The sequence below is a fragment of the Podarcis erhardii genome (assembly GCF_964252035.2).
Source record: "Podarcis erhardii genome assembly, chromosome: 4".
NCBI classification, from domain to species: domain Eukaryota; kingdom Metazoa; phylum Chordata; class Lepidosauria; order Squamata; family Lacertidae; genus Podarcis; species Podarcis erhardii.
In genome coordinates, this window is record NC_138508.1 from 21689839 (window position 1) to 21716738 (window position 26900).

Consider the following 26900-nt stretch of genomic DNA (forward strand, 5'->3'; position numbering starts at 1 on the left):
GCAGGAATTCTAACAGGGGTCACAAGGGTCAACTAGCCCAACTCCCTGCAATGCAGGAATCTTTTGGCGATTGAACCCATGACCCATGACCCTGAGATTCAGAATCTCATGCTTTACTGAGCCAGAGACCTATTGGATCCTTACTTAGCCAGGTAGATCTTGGGCTTGGATTGCTCCCTTATTTATGAAACTGTGCAGTGGGTGAACAGGGAAGAATTATTAATTTCCCTTTAAAAGAAAAATAAAAGAGCAGGTAGCATCTACTGCAATGGGTATGTTTCAAGTTTAAGACAGGTAGGGTCATAGAGAAGGATGGGGGAGAAACCTGATTCTGTTTGCATTTAAAGGCGAACCTACTAAATCTGCACTTTCTGAAATGATGCACGAAGCAAAACGCAGCCACCCTTTTCAATTCACATTTACCCAATTTTTAAAGTGCAGTTTTCCAACCAAACAATACTCGCAAATGTGAGGGTAAATGGTGCATGAAAATGAACTTAATCATGAAAAGAACACACAAAACATGTTGTATTGAGGGAAAAGTGCTCACAAAAACGTATGCATTAGTCAAAAACTGAATGAAATATGGGTTGATTAGAACATAGCTGCACTAAGATGTTGATGAATCTCCTTAAGTTCTTAAAAAAATAAAAAATAACACATATTGCTATAGAAATGTGGAGAACTGAATTCATGACTGCAAAAATAAGGAACTTAGAGAACTGAAACGGATGTATCCTTCCATCCCTATTCATAGGTGAGTGGTAGCGGAAATCGTGACAGTTTCCCCAATCTTAAATTCAGTTCTTCACATTAGTTTGCATTTATTTTAATTTTAAAAACTGACTTTCTCCTAAGATACACATTTTGTATGCAATTTTGACTCTTTTACACATTTTTGTAAAGCTAATTCCCCCAACGATATGCATTTTTTGCACCTTATTTTTTACTAACATATGCAGTTTTAGGCAGACTTTACCCTACTACATGCATATATAATTTTGTACACATTGCCCATGTAATGGGCTCCATGGCAAAATTCAGAGAAGCACAAATTTCATAGGATGGCTATGTTTTGGTCCACAAATTGTAAATTACTTAAGTTTTAAATGTGAACTAAATTGCATCCCTCCCCATATGCACAGAAGGTGTAGCTCTGCCCTTTGATTCACCCTTTCCCCTTGGCTCTGATAATCTCACCTTATTCCCTATGCAAAATCGAGTGCCCTTGGGAGGGCTGTGGTGAACTTCTGCCATGCTGACTGGCAGATTTCAGCATGAGCCTCATTGGTAATACAAGAAAATGCCTTGAGTGAAATTGCAGAAAAGAAAAGAAAAGAAAAGAAAAGAAAAGAAAAGAAAAGAAAAGAAAAGAAAAGAAAAGAAAAAAGAGAGAGACTAGTGGATGCTTCAGTAGTCTCTCCTGACTACAGCAGAGCAGAAAAACAGCTCTTCAGAATTTACGGGAGGTTAATAACTGAAGGGTGGGTGAAGCAATGTGGTCATACCCACATCCTTCCTCCCATGACATTGAGGGGTGACATTTTGCAGCTGACCTGTAAATAAGGGCTGTGCATGCTCTGTTGTGGTTGGAAAGTGTTTCTCAAGCAATATAACATGACCTTCCCAGTAGTCTGCTATGGGGGATTGGGACAGTGAGGTGTTTACCCAGAGAGTTAAACTTATTTATTTATTTATTTATAAAATAATTTTTATTAGGTTTTCCACAATTATAACAAATACCACATAACAAAACAACAAAGAGAAAAACAAAAACAGAAAAAAACCATCTAAGAAGAAAATACATCAAAGAAGAAAACAATACAAAAAACACCATCCTACCCACCACAATACAAAGAAAAAATAAAAACCAACTTAATTCTTTGAAAACCCAACCTTAATTACATGTTGGTTGACTTCCTCTATTCCCTCCCTTCTGAATTTCCTTGTATGTGCATGTAACAGCTTTCCAATATCATTCTTAAACAAAAGTATTTCCAACTGTTATCTATCTTATTCACTTTTCTTACCAATCTACATCACATTTATATAATTGCATCCTAATTTAGTCCTAGGTCTATTCGGTACTTTCAAGTGACTTACCCAGAGAGTTAAATTTATTTCTGCGTTACAAAGCAATGGATTGTAGTCACCTAAGTCCTATTCAGAATAGACCCAATGAAATCAATGAACCTAAGCTTGACATGCCCATTAACTTCAATGTATCTAGTCTGTGTAGGACAAGCATTGAATACCATTCACAGTTTTTACAAATACAAAGCATTCCTCATGTTGCCCCAGATATTGTTGAAGCTGGTTAAATCCTATGTGGCAGGACATCTTTTTCTTCTCCTGGAAAATATGTGCATGTATTTTTTACAGTGCAATCCTACATGCATTTACTCAGAAGTAGTCCCCACTGACTTAAGTAGAGCTGAAGCTGTTGATTTTGACTTCCCTTCATTTTTTAATTTTTCCTGTTGTCCCTTCATTTTTTAATTTTTCCTGTTGTAAGTTCAGATCTCTATATTTCCACGCCAGCTGTCAATTTTAGTCCTCATGAAAATTCATTTGTATGCAATTCTGTCCGGTATATACATATTTGCAAAGCATTTTCCCTCAATATTACACAATTTGTTGTTGTTGTTTGCTAATATATGCTTTTAAATTTACACCTACCCTAGTATAAACTTGGTTTGTATATTGTTTCAGAAAGTGTGCATTGAACAAGGTTGCCTTTAGAAGCAAGATGAATTAAATTGCTCCCCTACCCCTATGCAGGGACGCGGGTGGCGCTGTGGGTTAAGCCACAGAGCCTAGGACTTGCCGATCAGAAGGTTGGCAGTTCGAATCCCCGTGACGGGGTGAGCTCCCGTTGCTCGGTCCCTGCTCTTGCCAACCTAGCAGTTCGAAAGCACATCAAAGTGCAAGTAGATAAATAGGTTCCTCTCTGGCGGGAAGGTAAACGGCGTTTCCGTGCTCTGCTCTGGTTTGCCAGAAGCGGCTTAGTCATGCTGGCCACATGACCCGGAAGCTGTACGCCGGCTCCCTCGGCCAGTAAAGCGAGATGAGCGCTGCAACCCCAGAGTCGGCCATGACTGAACTTAATGGTCAGGGGTCCCTTTACCTTTACTTTTACCCCTATGCAGGGCTGTCCCCAGGCCACACTCCCTTTTCAGCCACATCTTCTCTCCCTATATCATGACCCCCTACTTCTTGAGTGTCCCTGAATACTGATAGGTGATTTTTGCTTGACTGGATGTGAGTGTGTCTAGAAACTAGCCTATTCTACGAAGCCTAAATTAACATTTGTTGCTCCTCCTATGTTTGCTTCTGGCCTCACTCACCACCAGCATGTGACTCTAGGAGGTTTGCCCAGCAAGAAGTTCCTCACCCAGGCCTAGTTATTTTACTGCACCTTTGACACAAATATCCAAAGAGATGAATATTCAAATAGTGTTCCACAAATGACTGGATAAGGATATTGGATATGTGAACCCTACAGAGACAGTGTTTTTACCTATGCTTGGAAGGGATGGTGCCTGTGATTACTTGCTGCAAAGCTCCTTTTGTCTTATTGATCTTATATGATGGTTCATTGACATTTTAAAAGCTCCGTCTCTGTGGGCCCCACTTAATTTTGCAGGAAACGTATGACAGAAATGTGGATAATATTTTACAGATGCAGCAAAGGCCTAAGCAATTTACTCCCTTCCTGGAAAACGATGCATCTTTTAAGGGGTGGTTGGGTACATATATTTTCAAATGAAAACATAAAAGCAAGAACTGTCTGTAGACTTCCTAAAAAATTTAACAACAATGGCAAATAACAAGAGATACCCCCTCCTCCAGTCTCTGAAGTTTAGAAGGATGATCTTCTGCCAAGTTTCTTTGCTTACTGATGGGCTTGAAAGATGCTGATTTTCTGTAAACAGTAAGAAATAATACTGCCTCTTTGGATTGTGTTCAGCTGACTTCAGCCAGATGGTTAGAAGAGGTGTGTGGAAGTCTCTGTTTTTATGTGTGTCTGTGTGTGAAAGAGTGGTATCTCCTTATTCTAATTTAATTTGCAACATCTGTGTCTTGCTTTTTGTTTTTGTTTTGCAAAGAGATATTTAAATGAAAGAAACGATTGTTATTCATTTTACAAGATACCGTTCTAGTTAACTGCAGATGCTGATATCTGGTGAATTCTTTTTTTAAATAAATTTTATTAATTTTACAAATAAAAAAATACAAACAAACACAATCGATAAAGTAACACTATATGTGGAGATTCTCTGAATCTCGTGACTTCCCTCCCATTCTGTCCATGGAGTCTTGTTTTAAAACATCTACAACTGCATACAGTGGTACCTCGGGTTAAGTACTTAATTGGTTCCGGAGGTCCATTCTTAACCTGAAACTGTTCTTAACCTGAAGCACCACTTTAGCTTATGGGGCCTCCTGCTGCCGCTGCACCACCGGAGCACGATTTCTGTTCTCATCATGAAGCAAAGTTCTTAACCCGAGGTACTATTTCTGGGTTAAAGGAGTCTGTAACCTGAAGCATATGTAACCCGAGGTACCACTGTATTAGTTTGTACTCCAGTTATTATATCCAACCATATTATCCATAATGTTTCTTTACACTATAAGTGAGTCAAATCCAACTCTTGTTTCCATCTGCTTACAGTAGTCTCCAAAATAACTTGTAAATTCCCCCCCCCATTCTTTTATAAAGTTATCTAAAGTCAGATATCATGGTGAATTCAACTAGGGATGCTATTTCAGAGTTCAAGAGCAGGAAACAAAGACACTTTTACCATGGGGAAAATATTTGGTGAGTGTTAAAATGCCTGATCTTGGCTTTGTTCTAAGTCAAACTGCCAGATTACACCCTTCCTGCTAACAATATTTTAAAGAGCAGTTATTGTGATTATTTTATTTATTAATGTATTTATTTCTACATTTATATCCCACTTTACCTCCAAGGAGCTCAAAGTAGCATACATCATTTTCCATTTGTGACCTGGAATGAACATGCAATTTGAGGCAATTTCCATTCTCCTTTCCATTTTTGATGGAACTCTTCCTACCTGTGAAAGACCTTCCCTCCATTTCAACCTTGCTTTTGACCAAAATATATTCTCACACTTTCCTTCCGCGTTACGGATGGAAGTGCCATGTAAGCCTCTATAAATGAAGAATAGACACCTGTGTGGTTGCTGGCTTATGTGCACTGTTGGGTTGGCTGCGTGGAAAAACACTTTCCCTGGCTTTAATCTCTTTTTGAATGCACCAGGCAAATGTAGCTGAACCAGCACCACGATGGCCCTTGCAAGCTCCAGGAGCTGCAGTTAAAATGAGAAAGCAGACCATTTTACTTCCTCATATTTGTGAAGGAGATAAATCACCCACAAGAGGAATAGACTGATTATCCACTGTCCTATTGTCCTTGGCTTGAAGGCATTTCTTCCTTGGTCAGCCTCAAATAAAAAAGGTTTCACCTAGGGGATGATTTACATGTCCTGGCTAGATGGTTATCAGTCTACCATCATTTAATAATAGGGTTGGGTGAGAAATCCAATTCAGTTTGCATTTAAAGGCGAACCCACACAATTCACACTTAACAAAACATTACCTAGACCAAAACACAGCTATTCTGCAAAATTCAAATCTCTTTGACTTTTGCAATGCAGTTCTCCAGCTGAGTAACATATATAAAAAAGTATATAGTGCAGCATAAAATGTATATAAAATAGTGTTGCTGCTTTTTATTAGGAGAAAAATGTATAAGTATATTGTGAGAAATTCACAGTAAAATGCTATCAATACAGACTGAATCTGCATAAACATCTGCATATACAGTCATACCTTGGAAGTCAAACGGAATCTGTTCCAGAAGTCTGTTCGACTTCCAAAGTGTTCGACTTCCAAATCACGGCTTCTGATTGGCTGCAGGAAGCTCCTGCAGCCAATTGGAAGCCTCGGAAGCCCCGTCGGATGTTCGGCTTCCAAAATAACGTTCGGAAACTGGAACAGTCACTTCTGGGTTTTGCTCATTCGGGAGCCAAAATGTCCGAGTTCCAGGGCGTTCAACAACCAAGGTACGACTTTAAAAGGCTTATTCGAGAATCAAGGAATGTTTGCTGATTGGTAGATGGGGTCCAAGGGAGTTTTGTAGAATGAGGAGAGGGAACCAATAGTAGATAGTGAGGAAGAGCCAGAGTGGTATAATGGTTAGAGCGTTGGGCTATGACCTGGGAGAGCAGGGTTTGAATCCCCACTCAACCATGAAGTGAGCTTGGGCCAGTCACCATCTCTTAGTCTAACCTACCTCATGGGCTTGTTGTGAGGATGAAATGGGGGCAAACCATGTACACCAACCTTGAGCTCCGTGGAAGAAAAAGTGGTATATGAATGTGGGGATGATGATGATGATGTGACAGAGTAGGTCTATCTAGGAGGAGCTGAATAAAGTGGACAGGGATAGTTACGACTTCAAAGTATTCACTCTTCAAGAAGAATGGTGTTGATGGTGGTGACAATGGCCTAATGTTGTGCTAGGCCTTGATTTACAGAGCCATGATTTACAACTTAGCAAGCACCACATACTGTAAAAAGCACAGGGGGAGGGAGGGGGAAGCAAGTATAAATAAATCTGTTTTGGAAGTCCTGTTGTAGATGGAAGCTCTTGTACACTGCCAGATGTAAAAACACGCTATTCATGAGACGAAGGCCAAAGAGAAAATGGAGGTTTTGTTGGACAAGGAGAGCATACCGGGATGACAATCATGAGAAGATATAAAGTTTCAACTACAACATGACACAACAGTGAAGGGTCGAAAAGGAGCAAGTGCAGCTTCAGCGAGGGATAGGGACCCCATGAATGGCATTAGGGGTCTCTCAAGGCAGCAAAATCATTATGTGCTCCCGTTCGTTTTCATTTGTAGAGTCTTATTTAATTTTCCATTCATTTTATGTGCTCCCATTCTCTGTTGTTATTATTTATAAAGGTAAAGGGACCCCTGACCATTAGGTCCAGTCGTGGCCAACTCTGGGATTGTGGCGTTCATCTCGCTTTATTGACCGAGGGAGCTGGCGTACAGCTTCTGGGTCATGTGGTCAGCATGACTAAGCCGCTTCTGGCGAACCAGAGCAGTGCACGAAAATTCCGTTTACCTTCCCGCTGGAGTGGTACCTATTTATCTACTTGCACTTTGATGTGCTTCCAAACTGCTAGGTTGGCAGGAGCAAGGACCGAGCAACGGGAATTCACCCCGTCGCGGGGATTTGAACCACCAACCTTCTGATTGGCAAGCCCTTATTTATACCCTGTAGAAATATAAATGCCCCATTTGCTCCAATGGACAAACATCCGCTGAAAAAGGCAGCTTCGTATAATATGGGGCAGGGAGCTTCAATGCAGTGAAGTGAAGGATTTGGGTTCAGCCAGACAAGAGGTCGTACACTGGTGTAAGAAACTCTGTGGCATTTGAGATGAGGCAAATGGAATCGTGTGTGTGGCACCTTCCAGCGACTTTTGACCCAAGTGCAAATTCCACTCGCAAACCGATCGCAATGCTTGCTGCTCCGAGGATATTTGAGAGAAGAGAGGAAATGTTGGGGTGGGGAGTAGAGAATGGGAGAGACAGAGTATAGATCTTTAGAATGGTCGAAGACAGGAAGAATAATGTGGCAGCATTAAAGAAAGGGAAAATATAAGCTTGCTTTGAAGACAAATCTTCCTGACAGCAAGATTTTTCTCCATGATGATCTCCCTGAAGGAGTGATAGAAGCTCCATTTGTTGGGGCTTTTAAAACAAGACTGGACTGGAAGGAAGAAACAGACAATAGGAGAGATTTTTTGCCCCGAGAGATCATTTAATGAGATGTCCTAATAGCTTTTTCAGATCTTTAGTCCTGGGCTCTGTATTCCCCTCTAATGATCACTGTAACATGGAAAGCAGAGAGGCCCAGAGCTTATGGAATTTTCTAAAACAACTGCATTGTTTGACCTAATCCTGTAAATATCTTCCAGTGGTTACTTCTCATCACTACAAGACTTGGGTGGTGATTTACTTTGTACATAATTCCACATTTTGGAAAACTGCATTTTCCAATCATATGGTAACTTTGGTGGCCAAGAATTAATGGATCTTTAAGGGAGCAATCCTAGACACCAGAAGTTGCCATAAAACAAAACAGTGTGAATTAAGCTGGCATAAAGTTACACCAGATCCAAAACACACTCAGCTACTGACGTTTGAGCCAGCCTAACCCTGGCAGAGGGTAAACAAGCCTTTAAAATGACGTTAGTATGTGCATTTTTCTACATATTGCTTAGCTGGAGAATTGCATTGCAAAATTCAGTGAATTGCAAATTTCAAAGGCTGCGTCAGGCTGCTGCCAGTGACCAGTGACTCCCGGCTGGTTGCCAGGAACATACAAAGACAAGGAAATTTTTTATTACCGTCCGCTTTTTAATGCAGTATTTACAGAGTGAGGCTATAGAACCCAGCCTCTTGGATAATGGTGTTGTCCCGAGTGAATCTCCACCCCTCGTCTCTCCCACTCCCTCATTCGTCACTTCTACAGGTGCTACTAAGTGCCTTCTGTCTTTGAGCTCTTTGCTCTCCTGCTTTCAAGGCTCACCAGGTTCTGGAAGGAGGGGGGTCTGGAATGCTTTCTAAAGACACTGTGTCCGTCAGCTGTTACCCCCCCGGTGTTTCCTCGTCCTCCCACTCTTCTCCAATTATTTCCCAGCTTCTCCCCTCCGCAGCCTCTGAGCCGTGACCTCTCTCAAACCCCTGATGTAACTCTGCACTGTCTTCCTCTTCCTCCTCCATGGAAGGGTCAAGCTGGGGAGCTGGTCTCCACCATTCCTCCTCTGCCCAGTCCCTGACAGCTGGATGGGTTTTGATTCATGTATTGTTTTGGAAAGTGCAAATTAGGAAAATTCACCTTCCCCATCCCTAATTTGAAAACATCCTTAAGTTCCACCTCTGAAGTCACTATCAAGCTGAGATTGCTGCATTGCAGGGGGTTGTACCCTTGGGGACCCTTCCAACTGTACAATTCTATGATTCTATTATTCTAAGGGCACAGGCTGGTATGATATTTGTCTTCCCATTTCCAGGGAGTGATTATAACTCATTTATTAAAAATCCAGTCTGTTTTCAAGTTTATTATCTGGCTCATGATGTCATCTGCACTGACTTAAGTGGTTCAGCAGTTTCCTGTGAAGAGTCACAGAGCTTTTAAGTATAACAAACACCACTGCAATCATTTGACGTGATTTCATGGGGGGAAATTGTAGAAATTGATTTGCCACGGTGATTTTGACATCAAAAGCAAGATGTGCGGTTAGCACGTCTGATAAAACCTGCACCGCTTGCTAAACCTATAAAAACACAATGACAGGAAAGACCTTGGGCTTTATTCGAACACACCTTTTTGCTCTGTCAAAAGCGAAAATTACACTGCCCTGCAGTAAGCCAAATGCTGAATTATGCCAATGTTATTTGATTATCCAATCCAATAAAATCAAATGAAATTTATTACACAGTTTCCATTCAGCAACTGCAGACATGGCAATGGCTTATTTGAGACAGGGTCATCCATACGAGGCTAGGTACTCTGCAGCAGTTGCAATAATGGAGGGAGAGGAAGAAATAATCCATAAACTTGCAACGATGTGTGTTCAGCAGCGGAGGCCCTGCAGTGCTTCCTGCCCCTTTCCAAAGCATGGCTGGTTGAAATGCAAGACAGAGCCTTTTCTACAGCACCACCCAGAATTATTGATTGCATTTCCATCCCATCTTCCCACCCCACTGGAATTCAACGGTTCCCCCACACCTCATTTAATCGCCCCAAATAAGCCTGTGAGTTGAGTTAGGCTGAGAGGCAGTGACTGGCCCAAGATCACCCAGTGAACATCATGGCAACTTGAAGTTTTATGCATCCAATTGCTTCAGTATTAATATCTGCAATAGGGTGATGCCAGCAGTTTCCCACAAACCCTCTTCTTAGTGAGACTTTCTGGGTGAACTGTGAGTTTTTTGCGGAACTGGATGAGAGACAGAATGGGTGGGTGGAATTCTGGATGAAAGCCAGGTGACAGAGAGGAGAGGTGTGTCAGAAGGAGGAGAACGTTCTACCTCCACTCTTCTTCTTCTTTGGCGATCACTCGTAGCTGAGTGATTGTCTTCCATGAACACAGTTTCAACAGTGAGACTGTAAGAGACTGTGGAGGCCAATTCTGGATCCACACATCTTTTCACAGTGGGGACATACGTTTCTGGGTAGGAGTTGATCATGGTGAGAGTTTGCCAAGTGTGCCTTCCTCTTTGCACGTTTCTCCCTTGCATCCTGAGTTTGAGCATCTTCAAAGCCCATGACACCTTTGATAAAGGCTGTTCTCCAAGTGGAGCGCTTGCAGGCCAGTGTTTCCCAGTTGTTGGTGTTTATACTACAGTGGTATGGACTGCAAGAAGATCAAACCTATCCATTCTGAAGGAAATCAGCCCTGAGTGCTCACTGGAAGGACAGATCCTAAAGCTGAGGCTCCAATACTTTGGCCACCTCATGAGAAGAGAAGACTCCCTGGAAAAGACCCTGATGTTGGGAAAGATGAAGGGCACAAGGAGAAGGGGACGAGATGGTTGGACAGTGTTATCGAAGCTACAAACATGAGTCTGACCAAACTGCGGGAGGCAGTGGAAGACAGGAGTGCCTGGCGTGCTCTGGTTCATGGTGTCACGAAGAGTCGGACACGACTAAATGACTAAACAACAACAACATACTACAGTGGTACCTTGGGTTAAGAACTTAATTCGTACTGGAGGTCTGTTCTTAACCTGAAACTGTTCTTAACCTGAGGTACCACTTTAGCTAATGGGGCCTTCTGCTGCTGCCGCGCTGCTGGAGCACGATTTCTGTTCTTATCCTGATGCAACGTTCTTAACCTGAGGTACAATTTCTGGGTTAGCAGAATCTGTAACCTGAAGCGTCTGTAACCTGAAGAATCTGTAACCTGAAGCGTCTGTAACCCAAGGTACCACTGTACATTTTTTTTAGAACCTCTTTTGTTGGCCTCCACTATGCTCTTCCTCAAATTTCAAAGAGGCATGAAGTTGAGTGATGGAAGATTCAGGACAGATAAAATAAAGTGCTTCTGCATGAAGCACATAGTTAAACTATAGAACTCACTCCACATGAGGCAGTGATGGTCACTGAATTGGAAGCCTTTACAAGAGGATAGGAAGAACTCGTGGAAGATAAGGCTATCAATGGCTACAAGACATTGGCTACAAGGCAGACCTCCACAGTTAGTAGCAACAATGCTTCTGAATACCAGTTGCTGGAAACCAAAGGAGGGGAGAGGGCTCTTATGCTCTTGTTTGGATTTGGATTTGATATCCCGCATTATCACTACCCGAAGGAGTCTCAAAGCAGCTAACAATCTCCTTTCCCTTCCTCCCCCACAACAAACACTCTGTGAGGTGAGTGAGGCTGAGAGACTTCAGAGAAGTGTGACTGGCCCAAGGTCACCCAGCAGCTGCATGTGGAGAAGCAGGGAAGCGAACCCGGTTCACCAGATTACGAGTCCACCGCTCTTAACCACTACACCACACTGGCTCTCATTTAAACTTGTTCTGCTCCTTGGTTTCCCACAGACATCTGGTTGGCCACTGTGAGAACAGGATGCTAGACTAGATAGGTCTTTGGTCTGATCCAGCACGTTCTACTTCTGTTCTTCTGCATTTATTAAAGCAGCATTAGATTGCATTAGCTTTTTTGCTCAGTCAGTTCTTTTCACCTCCCCTTATTATATGATACTGAGGTTTTTTTGTTTTTTTAAAGAAGGTTGGGATTTGTTTTTATTATTGCTTTTATTGATTCGGTGTCTGTTAATAATTTAAGATGCTTTAAACTTATTTGTAAAGAACAAAAGGGATGAACGGCTTAAATAAATTAAAAAAACAACAACTAACAGCATTCTCTTGCACGTTTATAGCCTGGAAAACATTATAAATCGTTCTGATACACAAACACACTGGTAAAGGGGAGAGAGACTGGAGACCGAGATGCTGGTATAAAGAGGGGAATTGGATAGCACTCATGGAGAAGTGAGTGCAAGAGATCAGAGCAATGTATAAGGGGCAGGGGTGCCGACTTATAAAAATTATTGGGGGGGCCCATACCGGGGTCCTGCCCCGGGAAGTTTTCTAAATTTTAGATGAAAATTAGTGAGTTTTAAAGTTTTTTAAAAGTATTTTAGAGTCATATGATCAACATTAGAACCCCGAAAACTCGACTCTCTATAACTCCACACTCCGGGAAACTCGACAAGCCTGAAACACTTTTTGGCTTTGAAAAAAGAAATAAAACATAAACACGCACGGTATTTTCGTAAAAAGCTAATTTAATTTACAGTAACAATTATGCTTATAGACTATTACAGAGCAGTGAATATATAGCTCTGAAAAGATTGAAATGATATTTAAATAAATCCTAAACTATCATTAAAAGAATAAAACATAAAATATTGCTGTCGCACAGTAATAGCACTTTGATTAATAAGTGAAATAGCTAATTTAAGCTTACTTTGAATAAGGCTGAGGGTTCATTAAATAAAAATAATATCTCAAAGTTAATGCTTTAATACAGTTAATAAAGTTAATACAGTATGCCTAATACTGTATGTAAATACTGTAATACTGTATGTAAATAACGGGCTTTAATTGGGTCTTACACCCTAAAAATATTTAAGTATTTGAAAATAACAATTACAGTACTATAGTAATATAGAAATACAGTACTAAACTAGTACTAATATTTCGAAACTGAAAATTTTACATTCTGTATGTATTTACTTCTCTATTTTATAAAGATTTTTAATATCTGACAGTGAGTTTGGAGTAGCCCAATGCAAAAATCCTGAGGATCCATGTGGATCCATGCTTTATAACCACGTTTTTGCACCACTGTGACCCTAGGCAACAGTGGGTGCGTGATTTTTTTGGTGCAAGATGTAGCCATGGACATGCTATGTGATCTGATGGTGAATTTGGGGTGACCCAATGCAAAAATCCTGAGGATCCATGTGGATCCGTGCTTTCTAACCACGTTTTTGCACCACTGTGACCCTAGGCAACAGTGGGTGCGTGATTTTTTTGGTGCAAGATGTAGCCATGGACATGCTATGTGATCTGATGGTGAATTTGGGGTGACCCAATGCAAAAATCCTGAGGATCCATGTGGATCCGTGCTTTCTAACCACGTTTTTGCACCACTGTGACCCTAGGCAACAGTGGGTGCGTGATTTTTTTGGTGCAAGATGTAGCCATGGACATGCTATGTGATCTGATGGTGAATTTGGGGTGACCCAATGCAAAAATCCTGAGGATCCATGTGGATCTGTGCTTTGTAACCATGTTTTTGCACCACTGTGACCCTAGGCAACGGAGGGTGCGTGATTTTTTTGGTGCAAGATGTAGCCATGAACATGCTATGTGATCTGATGGTGAATTTGGGGTGACCCAATGCAAAAATCCTGAGGATCCATGTGGATCCGTGCTTTGTAACCATGTTTTTGCACCATTGTGGCCCCAGGCCACAGTGGGTGCGTGATTTTTTTGGTGCAGGCTGTAGCCATGGACATGCTATGTTATCTGATGGTGAATTTGGGGTGACCCAGTGCAAAGATCCTGTGGATCCATGCTTTGTAACCACGTTTTTGCACCATTGCAGCTCCAGGCAACAGTGGGTGCGTGATTTTTTTGGTACAGACTGTAGCCATGGACATGTAATGTGATCTGATGGTGAATTTGGGGTGACCCAATGCAAAAATCCTGAGGATCCATGTGGATCCGTGCTTTGTCACCACGTTTTAAATGGGGAGCGAAGGAAAAACACAGAAGGGACAAGAAGCACAAGAGGGGTGTGCGGAGAAGCAGCTGGCTAAGAATGCAGGGAAGGAGTTTAACGGGGTGGGGGGGAGGAAAGGAAGGCAAAAGTCCCGGTCCCCCCAAGCCAGCCCTCTCTCTCTCTCTCCCACCTGCGAGTCCCTAGAGCACGGAGAATAGGAGGAGGTGGGCTGGAGCCTGCACGCAGTGTGACTAGGAAAGAATTAGAAGGAAGGACTCGATCCTTTCCTTAACCCTCTGCTTGCCAGGAGGGCAGGGGATTCCCTGCTCTTTGTTGAGTTTGAGCAAACGCAGCAACAGAAGCGGGTGGGCAGTAAGACCCTGAGGCAGAATGCAGGAAAGCAGCAGCTTCCGCCTTCCCTCCGCCTGACCGCCCGATCTTATTTTTGCCTGATTTTTGCCTATTTTTGCCCCTGCGCTCCGGAGTCAGCTCCAGGGACCACACGTTCGCTCAATAACACGCACAGACATTTCCCCTTACTTTTTAGGAGAAAAAATCTGCGTGTTATAGAGCGAAATTTAAGGTAATAATTTTTTTAAATTATTGGGGGGGCTGAGCCCCCCCAAACGAATTTTTGAGGGGGCTCGGGCCCCCTCAGGCCCCATGGAGTCGGCGCCTATGATAAGGGGACAATGCCAGGTGATTTTCATGCCATCTGGGGGAGCTACATCGCAAGTGCTGCAAGAGCTGAGTGTAATTGCAACCCACCTTTGACGCACCGAAATTTGCAGAGATAATCTCAGATGAATAAAGATGACTTTCGAATTCCCAGCATCATAGTTTGGGTTTCTGAAACCCACTCCCTTGATGGTTGCTTTGATTATTGCTTCATATTTGTTGTGGCAAATCATTTTTATTTTTATTTTAAATTAACACAACAACCACCATCACCAATTCACATTCTACAAACCTCCAGCATATCCCACATTTAGACTTTTTGGGAGCTGACAGTGGTGTGCAGTTTTTGTTTAAATTTTAATAGGTTATATTTTTTTTAATTCTGCTTTATTACTTTTTAAATTTATATATAGATGATAGACAGACAGACAGACAGACAGACAGACAGATAGATAGATAGATAGCTTTCTAGGAACTCCCAACTGGCATGTGATGCTCAGGTTAGCAGCTAAGAAAGGCTATTTTGGTTTCAGAATACATTGTGACAATCACATCCACACCACATATTTAAACCACATGTCTCCCCCAATGAATTCTGGGACCTGTAGTTTACCCCCAAAGAGCTACAATTCCCAGCACCCTTAACAAACTACAGCTCCTGGACTTCTCTCATAAAGGTTGTCCAGGATGCAAAATATTTTTATTTTTGTTCACGCTGCCAACATGATAGATGCTCAGCAACATCACTTATCCATTTCCCGCTGCTGAAAAAGCTGCTCTGTTGAAATGTTATATATTTTGTTTTTTTCCTAAACCCCCAGGGTCCCATATTAGCTGCTCACAGTTTCTCATAAAGCTGGCTAATTGTAAGAGAGGTTCTTTGGAAATATCACACAATGCAGCATTGCTTAATTTTTATGCATTGCGGTACTCCAGGGAAAGGAAATCATAAATTGTTGTTTTGTTAAATTGCCTTCAAATTAAAGGCTTATATGGTGTAGTCATTTACCTAGAAGAACGGCTCTGTTGAGTTATCCCTATAGTCAATTTAACCCAGTATCCTGTCTCCAACAGTGTTCAGATTGTTCAGGAACTTCTCACCACACTGGCAACCAATAATACTACTTAATTTTATGTTCCTCAATTCCTTTTATCAGGTGTTTAGCAGACAATTACTTCTTTTTTTGCATTCATCTGTCTCAAGAGACAATGGAGTAGGCCTCTGGGGGTAAAACCAAACCATTGCACTGGCAACACTGAAGTGACGTCCCTGGGGATCAAGCCTGGGCAGAGTGTGTGGAGGTCCAGAGTTGCCCAGATAAGAAGACCCCCCATTCTTGGCCTCACTGGGCAGCTTCCATCGGAATATTAAAATATAATAACCTATTAAACATTAAAAGCTTCCCTAAACAGGGCTGCCTTCAGATAATAATAATAATAATAATAATAATAATAATAATAATAATAATAATAATTTATTTGTACTCCGCCCATCTGGCTGGGTTTCCTCAGCCACTCTGGGCGGCTTCCACAAAGACCAAAAATACACTAAGATGTCACACATTAAAAACTTCCCTGAACAGGGCTGCCTTAAGATGTCTTCTGAATGTCAGGTAGTTGTTTATCTTTTAGATGTCTTCTAAAAGTCTGGTAGTTGTTCTTCTCTTTGACATCTGGTGGTAGGGCATTCCACAGGGCGGGTGCCAGTACCAAGAAGGCCCTTTGCCTGCTTCCCTGTAACTTGGCTTCTTGCAGTGAGGGAACCGCCAGAAGGCCCTCGGCACTGGACCTCAGTGTCCAGGCAGAACAATGGGGGTGGAGACGCTCCTTCAGGTGCCACGCAACTGTCTTAGGGACTCTACTCCAGATTTGTGAAGGGTTTACTCCTTAGCCTTTTCTTCTCCCCAACTTACCTCACAAGGCAGCACAGGTTGAGGATCAGAGGTGTCCTTCTCCTTAGATGGGCCGCCTTCCCAGGTTGATGACCCCCATCCACCCCTCACTTCCCTCTACAGCCCTTGCAGAAACCGCCTTCTTGACCATTGGACCCATGATTGGTCTCATCCGCTCAGTCGGCCAGAGCTTTTCTTCACAAGTCACTAACTCACTGAGGGCTTGAGACCCATCGTCTATCCTCACCTGGTTTAGGTTGCCAGTGTGGACACTGCCGCTTGCTAACAGCTTCTAGGAGGCACAGGTAAACTTAAATCATGACTAAGATTGCAAACAGATTTGAGTAGAAACCAAGTTCAACCAGTTTCACCTTTGTAAAAATGTAAATTTCTTTAATAGCTCTAAGAAAATAGACATTTGGGGGTGGACATAAGAATTAAACAGGTAAATCATGAGCCAAATGGAAAATAAGAAGGGAGCAGTTGTTTACACAGAATGTAGGGCTCATAAACCTTCAAAGCTTCCCTGTGTCCAATCAATCAATCAATCACTTCTCTGCATGCAGACAATTCCCAGAGTTCCCTGTGAAAGTGGGATTGCTTATTGAACCACTCTAAGACCTGTAGCTCTGGGAGGGGAATAAGGGTCTCCTGCCAGCACCCTTAACAAACCACAGCTCCCAGAATTCTTTCGGGGAAGCCATGACTGTTTCGATCAGTGGAAGTGGTACTACTACAGATGCCACATAAAACCCGTTCTGCATTTGTAGGACTCTGTTATTTAGTGTGGCAGTGCCTGCACTTGGGAACCCCCTGCCTATTGAGACAAGCAGGCGCCTTCACTCTACTCTTTTCGGTACCTGCTGAAAACATTCCTGTTCAGACAAGCCTAACCAGGTGCTTCGAAAGCCGAGGTATTTTTAATTTTGTGTTTCAAAGCAGAGTTGCAAATCCTTTTTGATTTTTTCTGTTTTGTCTTTTGCAAACTGCTTGGAAGTTGTTGGGTTTTTTAAAATCAAGCAGTGTATAAATTGTACAAATTAAATGAATAATGATAAAAGTGGTAACATGGTGCTTTAAATCTGTGGTGTGAATGTAGCCACAGTGAATCTGGCTCTGCCCACTTTTTGCCAAACACTCGAACCACTATGCCACATGGTCTCTACACAGATCTGCCCAGTCCACTGGGGGAAAAAATTGCCTCCTCCCCTAACTCCCTCCCTCAAATTCTTCTGTTTCATCAGTATGGCAAGCAGGCATGCATGCAATACCTTCATTCTGCAGAAAAACCACGGATCCCAAATTAACGGCCTGCTGAGGCACTCTGTGCTCTGTCTGCAGCATTTATTGTATATGACCTGTGTGTGTCTTGTTTAGATTCATGGGCTACAACCCCTGAAGGTATATTTTCCCCTTTCTGACCTCACTTTTGCTTAGAAAGAGCAGCCGTTCCCAGTGTTATTCTTCAAGACCTTTTTTCACTGCTCTCAGCTTGTCGCTCCAGACCACAAAGTGATAGCAGGGGTTGAAACACGTTATTAAAGAGGATGGCAGAGAGTTTTATAGTTTCCCCTTAACTTCTGATTTACTCAGAGGATGGTCAACCTACTTTGATCTGGGATATATTCTCGGAGAGGAAATATTTACGGACAGCTAACTCCCCCTCCCTCCCTGCTTTGCTCTAAGGTAACTACTGCTCCATCCATCCCCAATGTTCCTTTAGCTCCTTCTTGCCACAATCTCCACTCCATTGAAACAAGCAGTTGTGTTACTTACCACCAGGGAATAATAAATCTTGAATCCAGGCTTAGCCACAAAGAAGTCATCTGACTTGAAGGTGATCTTTAGCTGGTTTGTTTTCGATGTGATTCTTGGAGGAGCTTCCTTGTACCCACACCACCGTCCCCGGATGAGGGTGCTGATTTCGGATATATCTTCCACTTCTACAAAGTCATATCTGGAAGTTAGAACGGACATGTTTATTATACAATGTTACAGGACTAGGGCTGAGTTCCTGGGATCTTTAAATGAACAGTGAGGGAAGAAAGCAGGCCAAGATCTGCTGTCAAGATTTGGGGCGTGTAAAATTTGGGATGAACATATTCAGATTGGAAGAGTCAAAACTAGAAAGGCATGGAGAACTCCGACCAGTGGCCATCACCCGGTGGCTGCCATTTCCCCTCCCCTGTGAAACAATGTCTTTAACTATTTCTTTAGGCTGCTTTTATTTAGAAACCTCCATTGAAAGGTTGCTACAGCACATGGGCTCCATCTGCACTATACATTTAAAGCAGTGTCATGCCGCTTGAAACAGTCATGGCTTCCCCCAAAGAACCCTGGGAAAGGATGCTGAGAGTTGTTGGAGGACCTCTATTCCTCCTTAAAGAGCTACAACTCTCAGAGTGGTTTAGCAGTCAACGCCTTTTCCCAGGGAACTCTGGGAATTTTGCACTGCCAACATTAAGAATAAACAACGCGGTGGCAAACAGCATAACGACAGCAATAAAATTGGATTTATAAATGCAAATATACATCACAACTTTGCATTAAAAAAACAGGAATTTGTGTAGAATGTTGACTGTGAAAGAAACACCATCAAGCTGACTACACTGGGGTGGGGGGGAAGTGTCCACAAGTCCATTCTCACAATATTATCTAGAAACTTTCTTGAAGGTAAGCTATGCCTAATAATTGGCCACATTCACTTTTTAAAAAATAATAATCAAATGTATTAAGAGTTTTCAACATATGATACAATAAAAACCAAAGCAATTCTTCTCTCTTTCTTCTCTTCTCTTCTTTATTTTTCTTTTGGTATAGGCCACATTCACTAATGGTTTTGGCTTCAAACCCATAGCACTGGGTATGTTGTTGAGTTACAACTACCACAAGAATCAAGATGGCTGTTGAGCACGGTTGCTGGGAGCTATAATCCACAATCCTCTGGAGACCCACAAGTTCCCATCTCCTGGCTTGCAGCAACCCCATACTTTCCATGGTTGTGATTCATAACAACTCTAATTATTTCACAGTGTGAATGAACTAATTCAAGCTTGTTAGCATGTGGTTATAAAGATGGCTCGTAAATATTGTATACAGTGGTACCTCAAGTTACAGATGCTTCAGGTTACATACGCTTCAGGTTACAGACTCTGCTAACCCAGAAATAGTGCTTCAGGTTAAGAACTTTGCTTCAGGATGAGAACAGAAATTGTGCTCTGGTGGCGCGGCAGCAGCAGGAGGCCCCATTAGCCAAAGTGGTGCTTCAGGTTAAGAACAGTTTCAGGTTAAGTACGGACCTCCGGAACAAATTAAGTACTTAACCCGAGGTACCACTGTATTGGTTTTTTTTTTAATTAAGCAATTTAGATAAGATGAAGATGAAGATGATGATGATGATGATGCTGTTAAATAATAAAATGGGCCTATATTTGGGCTGGAATCAGATGGGGCCTTGCCCCAGCATGGAAGTATCTTGGCTCCCACCATTCACTCCAGCAACTAACAAGGTGGCTGAGGGTGGTCTCCTTTGCTGCTGCCGCCACTGCTCCAGTCTCTTTACCATGCTGTCTGTCACTCCCAACATCTAGAGGGCCAGAAAGGCTCTCAACTGCTACATTGCTGGCTTGGAGGAAGGTGGAACCATAACTCTCTAATGGTTAACTACAGTTATGAAATGGGTTGGCCAATTAGGTATTAGACTACTGCTGTGGAAGCTCGTTTCACCATTACCAGCCGCCAATCACTGACTGCTCTGGACAGCAATGTGGCAAAGCAGAGTAGCCACAACCTGATACTTCATAGCTTCAGACACTTTAAAAATCCTAGTGTGGTAGCATGTAGATCTGTCTGGAAAGCCTGTCTAGGGAAAGTTTAGGCATGCCTCTCTCCTTGGCGACAAGCCTCCCAATCCCAAACAGGACTTTGTGGGTTATTTATGACGGGCTGAAATTCATCCATATGCTTTGAATACTCTGTGGAAGCAAAAGAGCTATAAAGCAGCCGGTGCAGCTAGGAATATGGCTCCTTTGTGAGCCCAAAAGAGCCCAAATTGTATCGTTATTCAAAATAAACATTAAAAAGAACAAACTCTGCATAGGGGCAAGCAGCCTAGTCAAACAGCTGACGATTCCACAGCCTATCCCTTCCCATTCCTTTCTTGACTAATCTACAGAGATAAAAATGTATTGGATGCTGTCCAGAGTTTTCCGTAGCCTGGATGAAGGCCCCAACTTCATACCTTAGAGCAGTGGTTCTCAAACTGTGGGTCCCCAGATGTTGGTGGACAACAACTCCCATCATCCCTGAGCTCTGGCCTTGCTAGCTAGGGGTGATGGGAGTTGTAGTCCAACAACATCTGGGGACCAACAGGTTGAGAAAGGCTGCCTTAGAGGGAATAGTATCAGTCTGACTATGATCCTTGAACTCCTAAAACAAGGGTAGCCAACACAGCATCATGACATTTTTGCAATCACTTAAATCAGGGATCGCCAACATGTCCTTCAGATCTTGTTAGACTCCAGCTCCCATAAGTCCCAGCAAGCACAGTCAATCATCAGGGGTGATGGGAGCTCAGGTCCATCAACATTTTGAAGGCACCAAGTTGGGTACCCCAAGTGGGGTAAATCCAACTGCTTGGGACAAGGAAGCCTCCTGTGATAGTATGGATGTTTGGTGTATGGAGCCATATTGCTCAAGTGAAACAGAGTTCCCACAAGCTCCCTAAATGTGCCAGGCAGGAAACTGAGACCATATAACACCAGTCCTGAAAGACCTATATTGGCTCCCAGTACATTTCCGAGCACAATTCAAAGTGTTGGTGCTGACCTTGAAAGCCCTAAACGGCATTATCCCTGTATACCTGAAGGAGCATCTCCACCCCCATAGTTCAGCCCAGACACTGAGGTCCAGCTCTGAGGGCCTTCTGGTGGTTCCCTCACTGTGAGAAGTGAGGTTACAGGGAACCAGGCAGAGGGCCTTCTCAGTAGTGGCGCCCGCCCTGTGGAACGCCCTTCCACCAGATGTCAAGGAAATAAACAACTTTTAGAAGACATCTGAAGGCAGCCCTGTTTAAGGAAGTTTTTAAAGTTTCATGTTTTATCGTGTTTTTAATATTCTGTTGGGAGCCACCCAGAGGGACTGGGAAAATCCAGCCAGATGGGTGGGGTAATAATAATAATAATAATAATAATAATAATAATAATAATAATAATAATAATAATTTGTTTTTAATTATTTTTGCCTTGTTTTTCTCTTTGTGTTGATGCCATTAACACTTCACGACTGTCCCCTCCGCACACTCTCACACAACCCACCTGCAGATATCATTCTCTGGCTCCTCCAGTCCAAATTGGTTATCAAACACCAGCTGTATCCTTGCATTCTCTGGCGAAAGCAGCCTCCACATCAGTAACAGGTTCCTGGGATAGTTGTGAGGAAAGCGAGGGCTGTGGATCTCACCACTGCGCAAGATGCGGATGGTCTCTTCCTTCCGGTACAAGGCTGTGAGGTGATTGCTCTCTGTTAGTAGAGATTAGTATGTAGTTCAGGAGGGGAAATCAGCAAAGCAACATTATTTACATTTATAGAACGCTAACAGTTTTGTTTGCACACAGTTTGCACACGAAAGCTCATACCAAGAACTAACTTAGTTGGTCTTTAAGGTGCTACTGGAAGGAATTTTTTTATTTTATTTTGACTATGGCAGACCAACACGGCTACCTATCAGTTTCGTACCCAGTGCTACTCAAGAATTCTAAGAAACAAAACATTGGTGCAGTTTTGAAACCAGTGCTTAGAATCAGTGCAATTTTGGAAGCTGTCATCTGCCTTACATGCCTTACATTCAGTCCCTGGTATCTCCTGGTAGCCCTGGGAGAAACTCCTGCCTGAGATCTTGGAGAGCCATTGCCAGAGCTAGATGGGCCAATGGTGTGATTGGATAAGGGAGCTGGGCATGTTTAGCCTGGAGAAGAGGAGGTTAAGGGGTGATATGATAGCCATGTTCAAATATATAAAAGGATGTCACATAGAGGAGGGAGAAAGGTTGTTTTCTGCTGCTCCAGAGAAGCGGACACGGAGCAATGGCTCCAAACTACAAGAAAGAAGATTCCACCTAAACATTAGGAAGAACTTCCTGACAGTAAGAGCTGTTCAACAGTGGAATTTGCTGCCAAGGAGCGTGGTGGAGTCTCCTTCTTTGGAGGTCTTTAAGCAGAGGCTTGACAACCATATGTCAGGAGTGCTCTGATGGTGTTTCCTGCTTGGCAGGGGGTTGGACTCGATGGCCCTTGTGGTCTCTTCCAACTCTATGATTCTATGATTCTATGATATAAGGCAGCTTCTTGTGTTCCTTTCATTCAAAACAAATGAAATACTGCTCCTTGATTTCAAGGAAACATGCAAAACTTCATTATGATATCTTAAGAGGTGGCCAAATGCACAGTCAACACAACCACAACTTTCCAAAATATATAGTAGATGGATTGCACAAAAAGCTTGTATGACAGTCTTTTATACTGAGTCAGAGCATTGGCTCATCAGTAGGGATGCAAGCATCTATCCACCTTGTTCTCTTGGTTTCTCATTTCTTCAGACTTAAATTCAGGTTTCCATATCTTGTTTTGTTTTGTTTTTGGAGAAAATGACAGTAAGATTTACTGAGATTTACTCAGATTTACTGAGATTTACTGTCATTTTCTCCAAAAACAAAACAAAACCAAACATTTTAGTGTAATTTTCTCCTAAAAGCACATTTTTATATGCAAGTTTATATAATGCGCACATTTTTGCAAGAAATTTTCCCATATATAGCATTTTTGAATGATATTTTTACTAACATTTTAATGCACCACTTTCCCCTAATATATACATATTTGTTTGTTTGGAGAACTTGCATTGCAAGATTTGGATTACAGTGGTACCTTGGTTTATGAAGTTAATCCGTTCCGGACATCCGTTCTTAAACCAAAGCGTTCTTAAACCAAGGTGTGCTTTCCTATACCAGCGGGGGACTCAGTTTACAAATGGAACACACTCAACAGGAAGCGGAACATGTTCTGCTTCCAAGGCAAAGTCACAAACCAAAACATCTACTTCCAGGTTTGCAGCGTTCTTAATCCAAGTTGTTCATAAACTAAGCTTTTCTTAAACCAAGGTACCACTGTACTGGAATAGATAAAATGCCAGTCAGTTTTAAAACCATTAACAATTTCTAGTTGCTCATCCCTAGGAAGTCCCTATTTTTATGTGTACAGTTCTTCAGAAATGGTAAAACAAGCATGCTAACAGTTTCCAGTTCTCTCATCACTGCCCGTAAAATTTTAAAATTTTAGGTATGGAAAGTGCATGCTATTGAGTTGTCATATATACAAATATCCCAGTATTTCAGTAAAAATAACCCCCAAAGTTGCAGTTCTGTGGCCACTAGGAGGGTGTCCATGGGATCTTTTACAACAAGTAAAACACAGCATTAATACTAAAACACAATATTATACAATTGAAACAACGACTTAAAACAACTTAAAATGCCAAAAATAATCTGGGTCCTAAAAATATACATCCCAAGTGTCAAAAGCCAGGCAAAGAGATGATTCGCTGGAAGGAGGCTAATGAATGTGCCAGATGTACCTCTGTGCGGAGGGAGTTCTACAATTTAGGGACTGCCACAGAGAATGTCCTCTCCTGGGCTGTCACCCCTCAAGCTTCTGAGGGCAGTGGAACAACCAAGAGGGCACCATTACAACAATAAAACACATAGAACCATCCCAAATAGAAGAGAATGGTATAAATTCAGCCAAAGGGTTGAGTCCCACAAAACAAGACAAGAAGAGGAGGAGGAGGAGTTTGGATTTGATATCCCGCTTTATCACTACCCTAAGGAGTCTCAAAGTGGCTATCAATCTCCTTTTCCCTTCCTCCCCGACAACAAACACTCTGTGAGGTGAGTGAGGCTGAGAGACTTCAGAGAAGTATGACTAGCCCAAGGTCACCCAGCAGCTGCATGTGGAGGAGCGGGGATGCGAACCTGGTTCACCAGATTACGAGTCCACTGCTCTTAACCATTACACCACACTGGCTCTCTACACCACAAGACGAGATGAGACGAGACGAGACGAGACGAGACAACAAAACAAAACAAAACAAAACAAAACAAAACAAAACAAAACAAAACAAAACAAAACAAAACAAAACAAAACAAAACAAAACAAAACAAAACAAAACAACTGTCAAAGGTCAGAGTAAAGAGACATATCTTCAGCATTCAGTGCTAGGTATACCTCTGTTGGGAGGTATGAGCTGCCACAAAAAGTTCTCTCCCAGGCCACCAGTCCCCATGCTCCTGAGGGCAACAGAGTTTTGAAGAGGAATGTCTCTTCTAATCTTAACAGCTGAGAAGTTTGGTAGGGATCAAGGCAGTCTTCCATATACTTTGGGCCTAAGAGCTCAGATGTCTACCACTCACAGAGCCTTTGATGCCTTGGTCCAACCAAAGGGGAGTGTTGGAGACAAATATATCCTGGTCAACGCATCGCCAAACCTATGGCTATTAGAAAAGGGCTTTTCAGATACGTATACAGCATGTAAACTTAACATGACATAATTATTGGGTGTTTATTTTCAAGTACAGTGGTACCTTGGTTATCAAACTTAATCCATTCTGGGAGTCTGTTCGATTCCCAAAACAGTTCGAAAACCAAGGCACGGCTTCCGATTGGCTGCAGGAGTTTCCTGCACTCAAGTGGAAGCCACGTCGGACGTTTGGCTTCTGAAAAACGTTCACAAACCGGAACACTTACTTCTGGGTTTGGGCATTCAGGAGGCAATTTGTTCAGCAACTAAGCCATTCGGGAACCAGGATTTGACTGTACTATGCTAAAGCAGGACTTCGGATATGCCACATATCAGGAGGTGAGGATGTCCTTTCCTCTCCATAGCACCGTGGTTATTTATTTGTGATTACATTATCATTATGTTATGATAGAGGAACATGAACAGGTTGGCACAAGTCTTATAGGAAGTGCTCTGAGTAGCAACGGGTGTCTGCAAAGAGGAGACAAAGCTCAGTGGGAGAGCATCTGATTTGAGTGTAAAAATTAGTGGTTCAATCCCCAGCATATTCAGGTAATGCTGGGAGAGACCAGACGTCACAGAACTATTTGGTCATTGTTTTAAAAACCGGCCTCTCCATGAATCATTGTCTCTTTGTCCAAAGTCAACTTGAAGTGTAATTCAGTTGACATCTGTCTGCTTAGTAACTTTCCACCATCGCTTCCCACCATTGTTCTCAAAGCAATTAGCAACAAGGAGATAGGAACCTACTTTGTTTTTTATTTTGTTCTCAGCATGTATACCAGCTGAAGAAGCATGGGTGGAGAGCTTGCATTAAAGTGGGGTTCCCACATAGAGATGGTTCTGCATTTCCCCCCTTTCAGACTGTTGGGTGAATCTTCACATTGCAATCAGCTGACCACTGGGACTTGCACAGAGCTGGGTCATGCACTGTGCAAGCTCCGATTCATTCCCCTGCAAGTAAAACCTCAGCTCTCTGGTGACAATGGAGGAGTGTGCCTTTGGGGGTGAAGTCAAACTGCTGGAAGGTTACAGCACCTGCTGTGGCTGTAGAGAGACATGTTCTGTTGCAGCTGGGGCAGATGAAGGCGTTCGTTTGTTCTGCTACAGATGCACCATGGCCTTTCTGCTGTAGCAGTTGCAGAATGTTATATGACAGCTGCTAGATGTTATATGATTTTAAATTGTGTTGTTACAGGCACAGCACTGACCACCTGAATGAAACCATTGGACCACAGGTGGTCCCCAGTCCCCAGTTGCCATTGATTGATATACAGTGGTGCCTCAGGTTACAAACACCTCGGGTTACAAACACTTTGGGTTAGAGACTCCGCTAACCCGGAAATAGTACCTCGGGTTAAGAACTGTTCTCAGGATGAGAACAGAAATCATGTGCCGGCGGCATGGCGGCAGTGGGAGGCCCCATTAGCTAAAGTGGTACCTCAGGTTAAGAATGGTTTCAGGTTAAGAATGGACCTCCAGAACGAATTAAGTTCATAACCAGATATACCACTGTATATTTTATTCATTCTTAGCGATGGTTTGAAAACAGAAGTACAAATACGTTTTGAATGTTTGTATTATATATCCATCTAGCTATCGGGGACAGATTTGCTCCTTCTGCAACTTTTATTGACAGGACAAGAATAAATTATGAGGAGGAACCTTTGACTGAGCAAGGCTTTTGAATCATTGATGGTTAGGAGGGAAATAAAGTGAATTTTAGGTCAAAACTCAGAGCTCTTGTTCAGATCCACTTAGAAATACAAACGTAACTATTTCTTCTCTTCCCCTGGGCTGTTTTCCACTAGGTGGGTGGCTGCTGATATCCGCATCCATCAAATTCTACATTAGAAATGTATGTCAGCATTCCATCAACTACCCCTCTAGAGAGCGAATAACTCT

General features: G+C 42.5%; 1 protein-coding gene across 1 annotated transcript in view; it reads right to left on the reverse strand.

The window, feature by feature from the left end:
- Positions 1-26900, reverse strand: part of PDGFD (platelet derived growth factor D) — a 154544-nt gene that overhangs the window by 37691 nt on the left and 89953 nt on the right. Inside the window, exons 2-3 of the mRNA XM_081860608.1 lie at positions 21740-21944; positions 18201-18381 (exon numbers count right to left, since the gene is read on the reverse strand). Of these exons, the coding sequence (XP_081716734.1) occupies positions 18201-18381; positions 21740-21944 (386 nt within the window). The remainder of the gene's footprint in view (positions 1-18200; positions 18382-21739; positions 21945-26900) is intronic.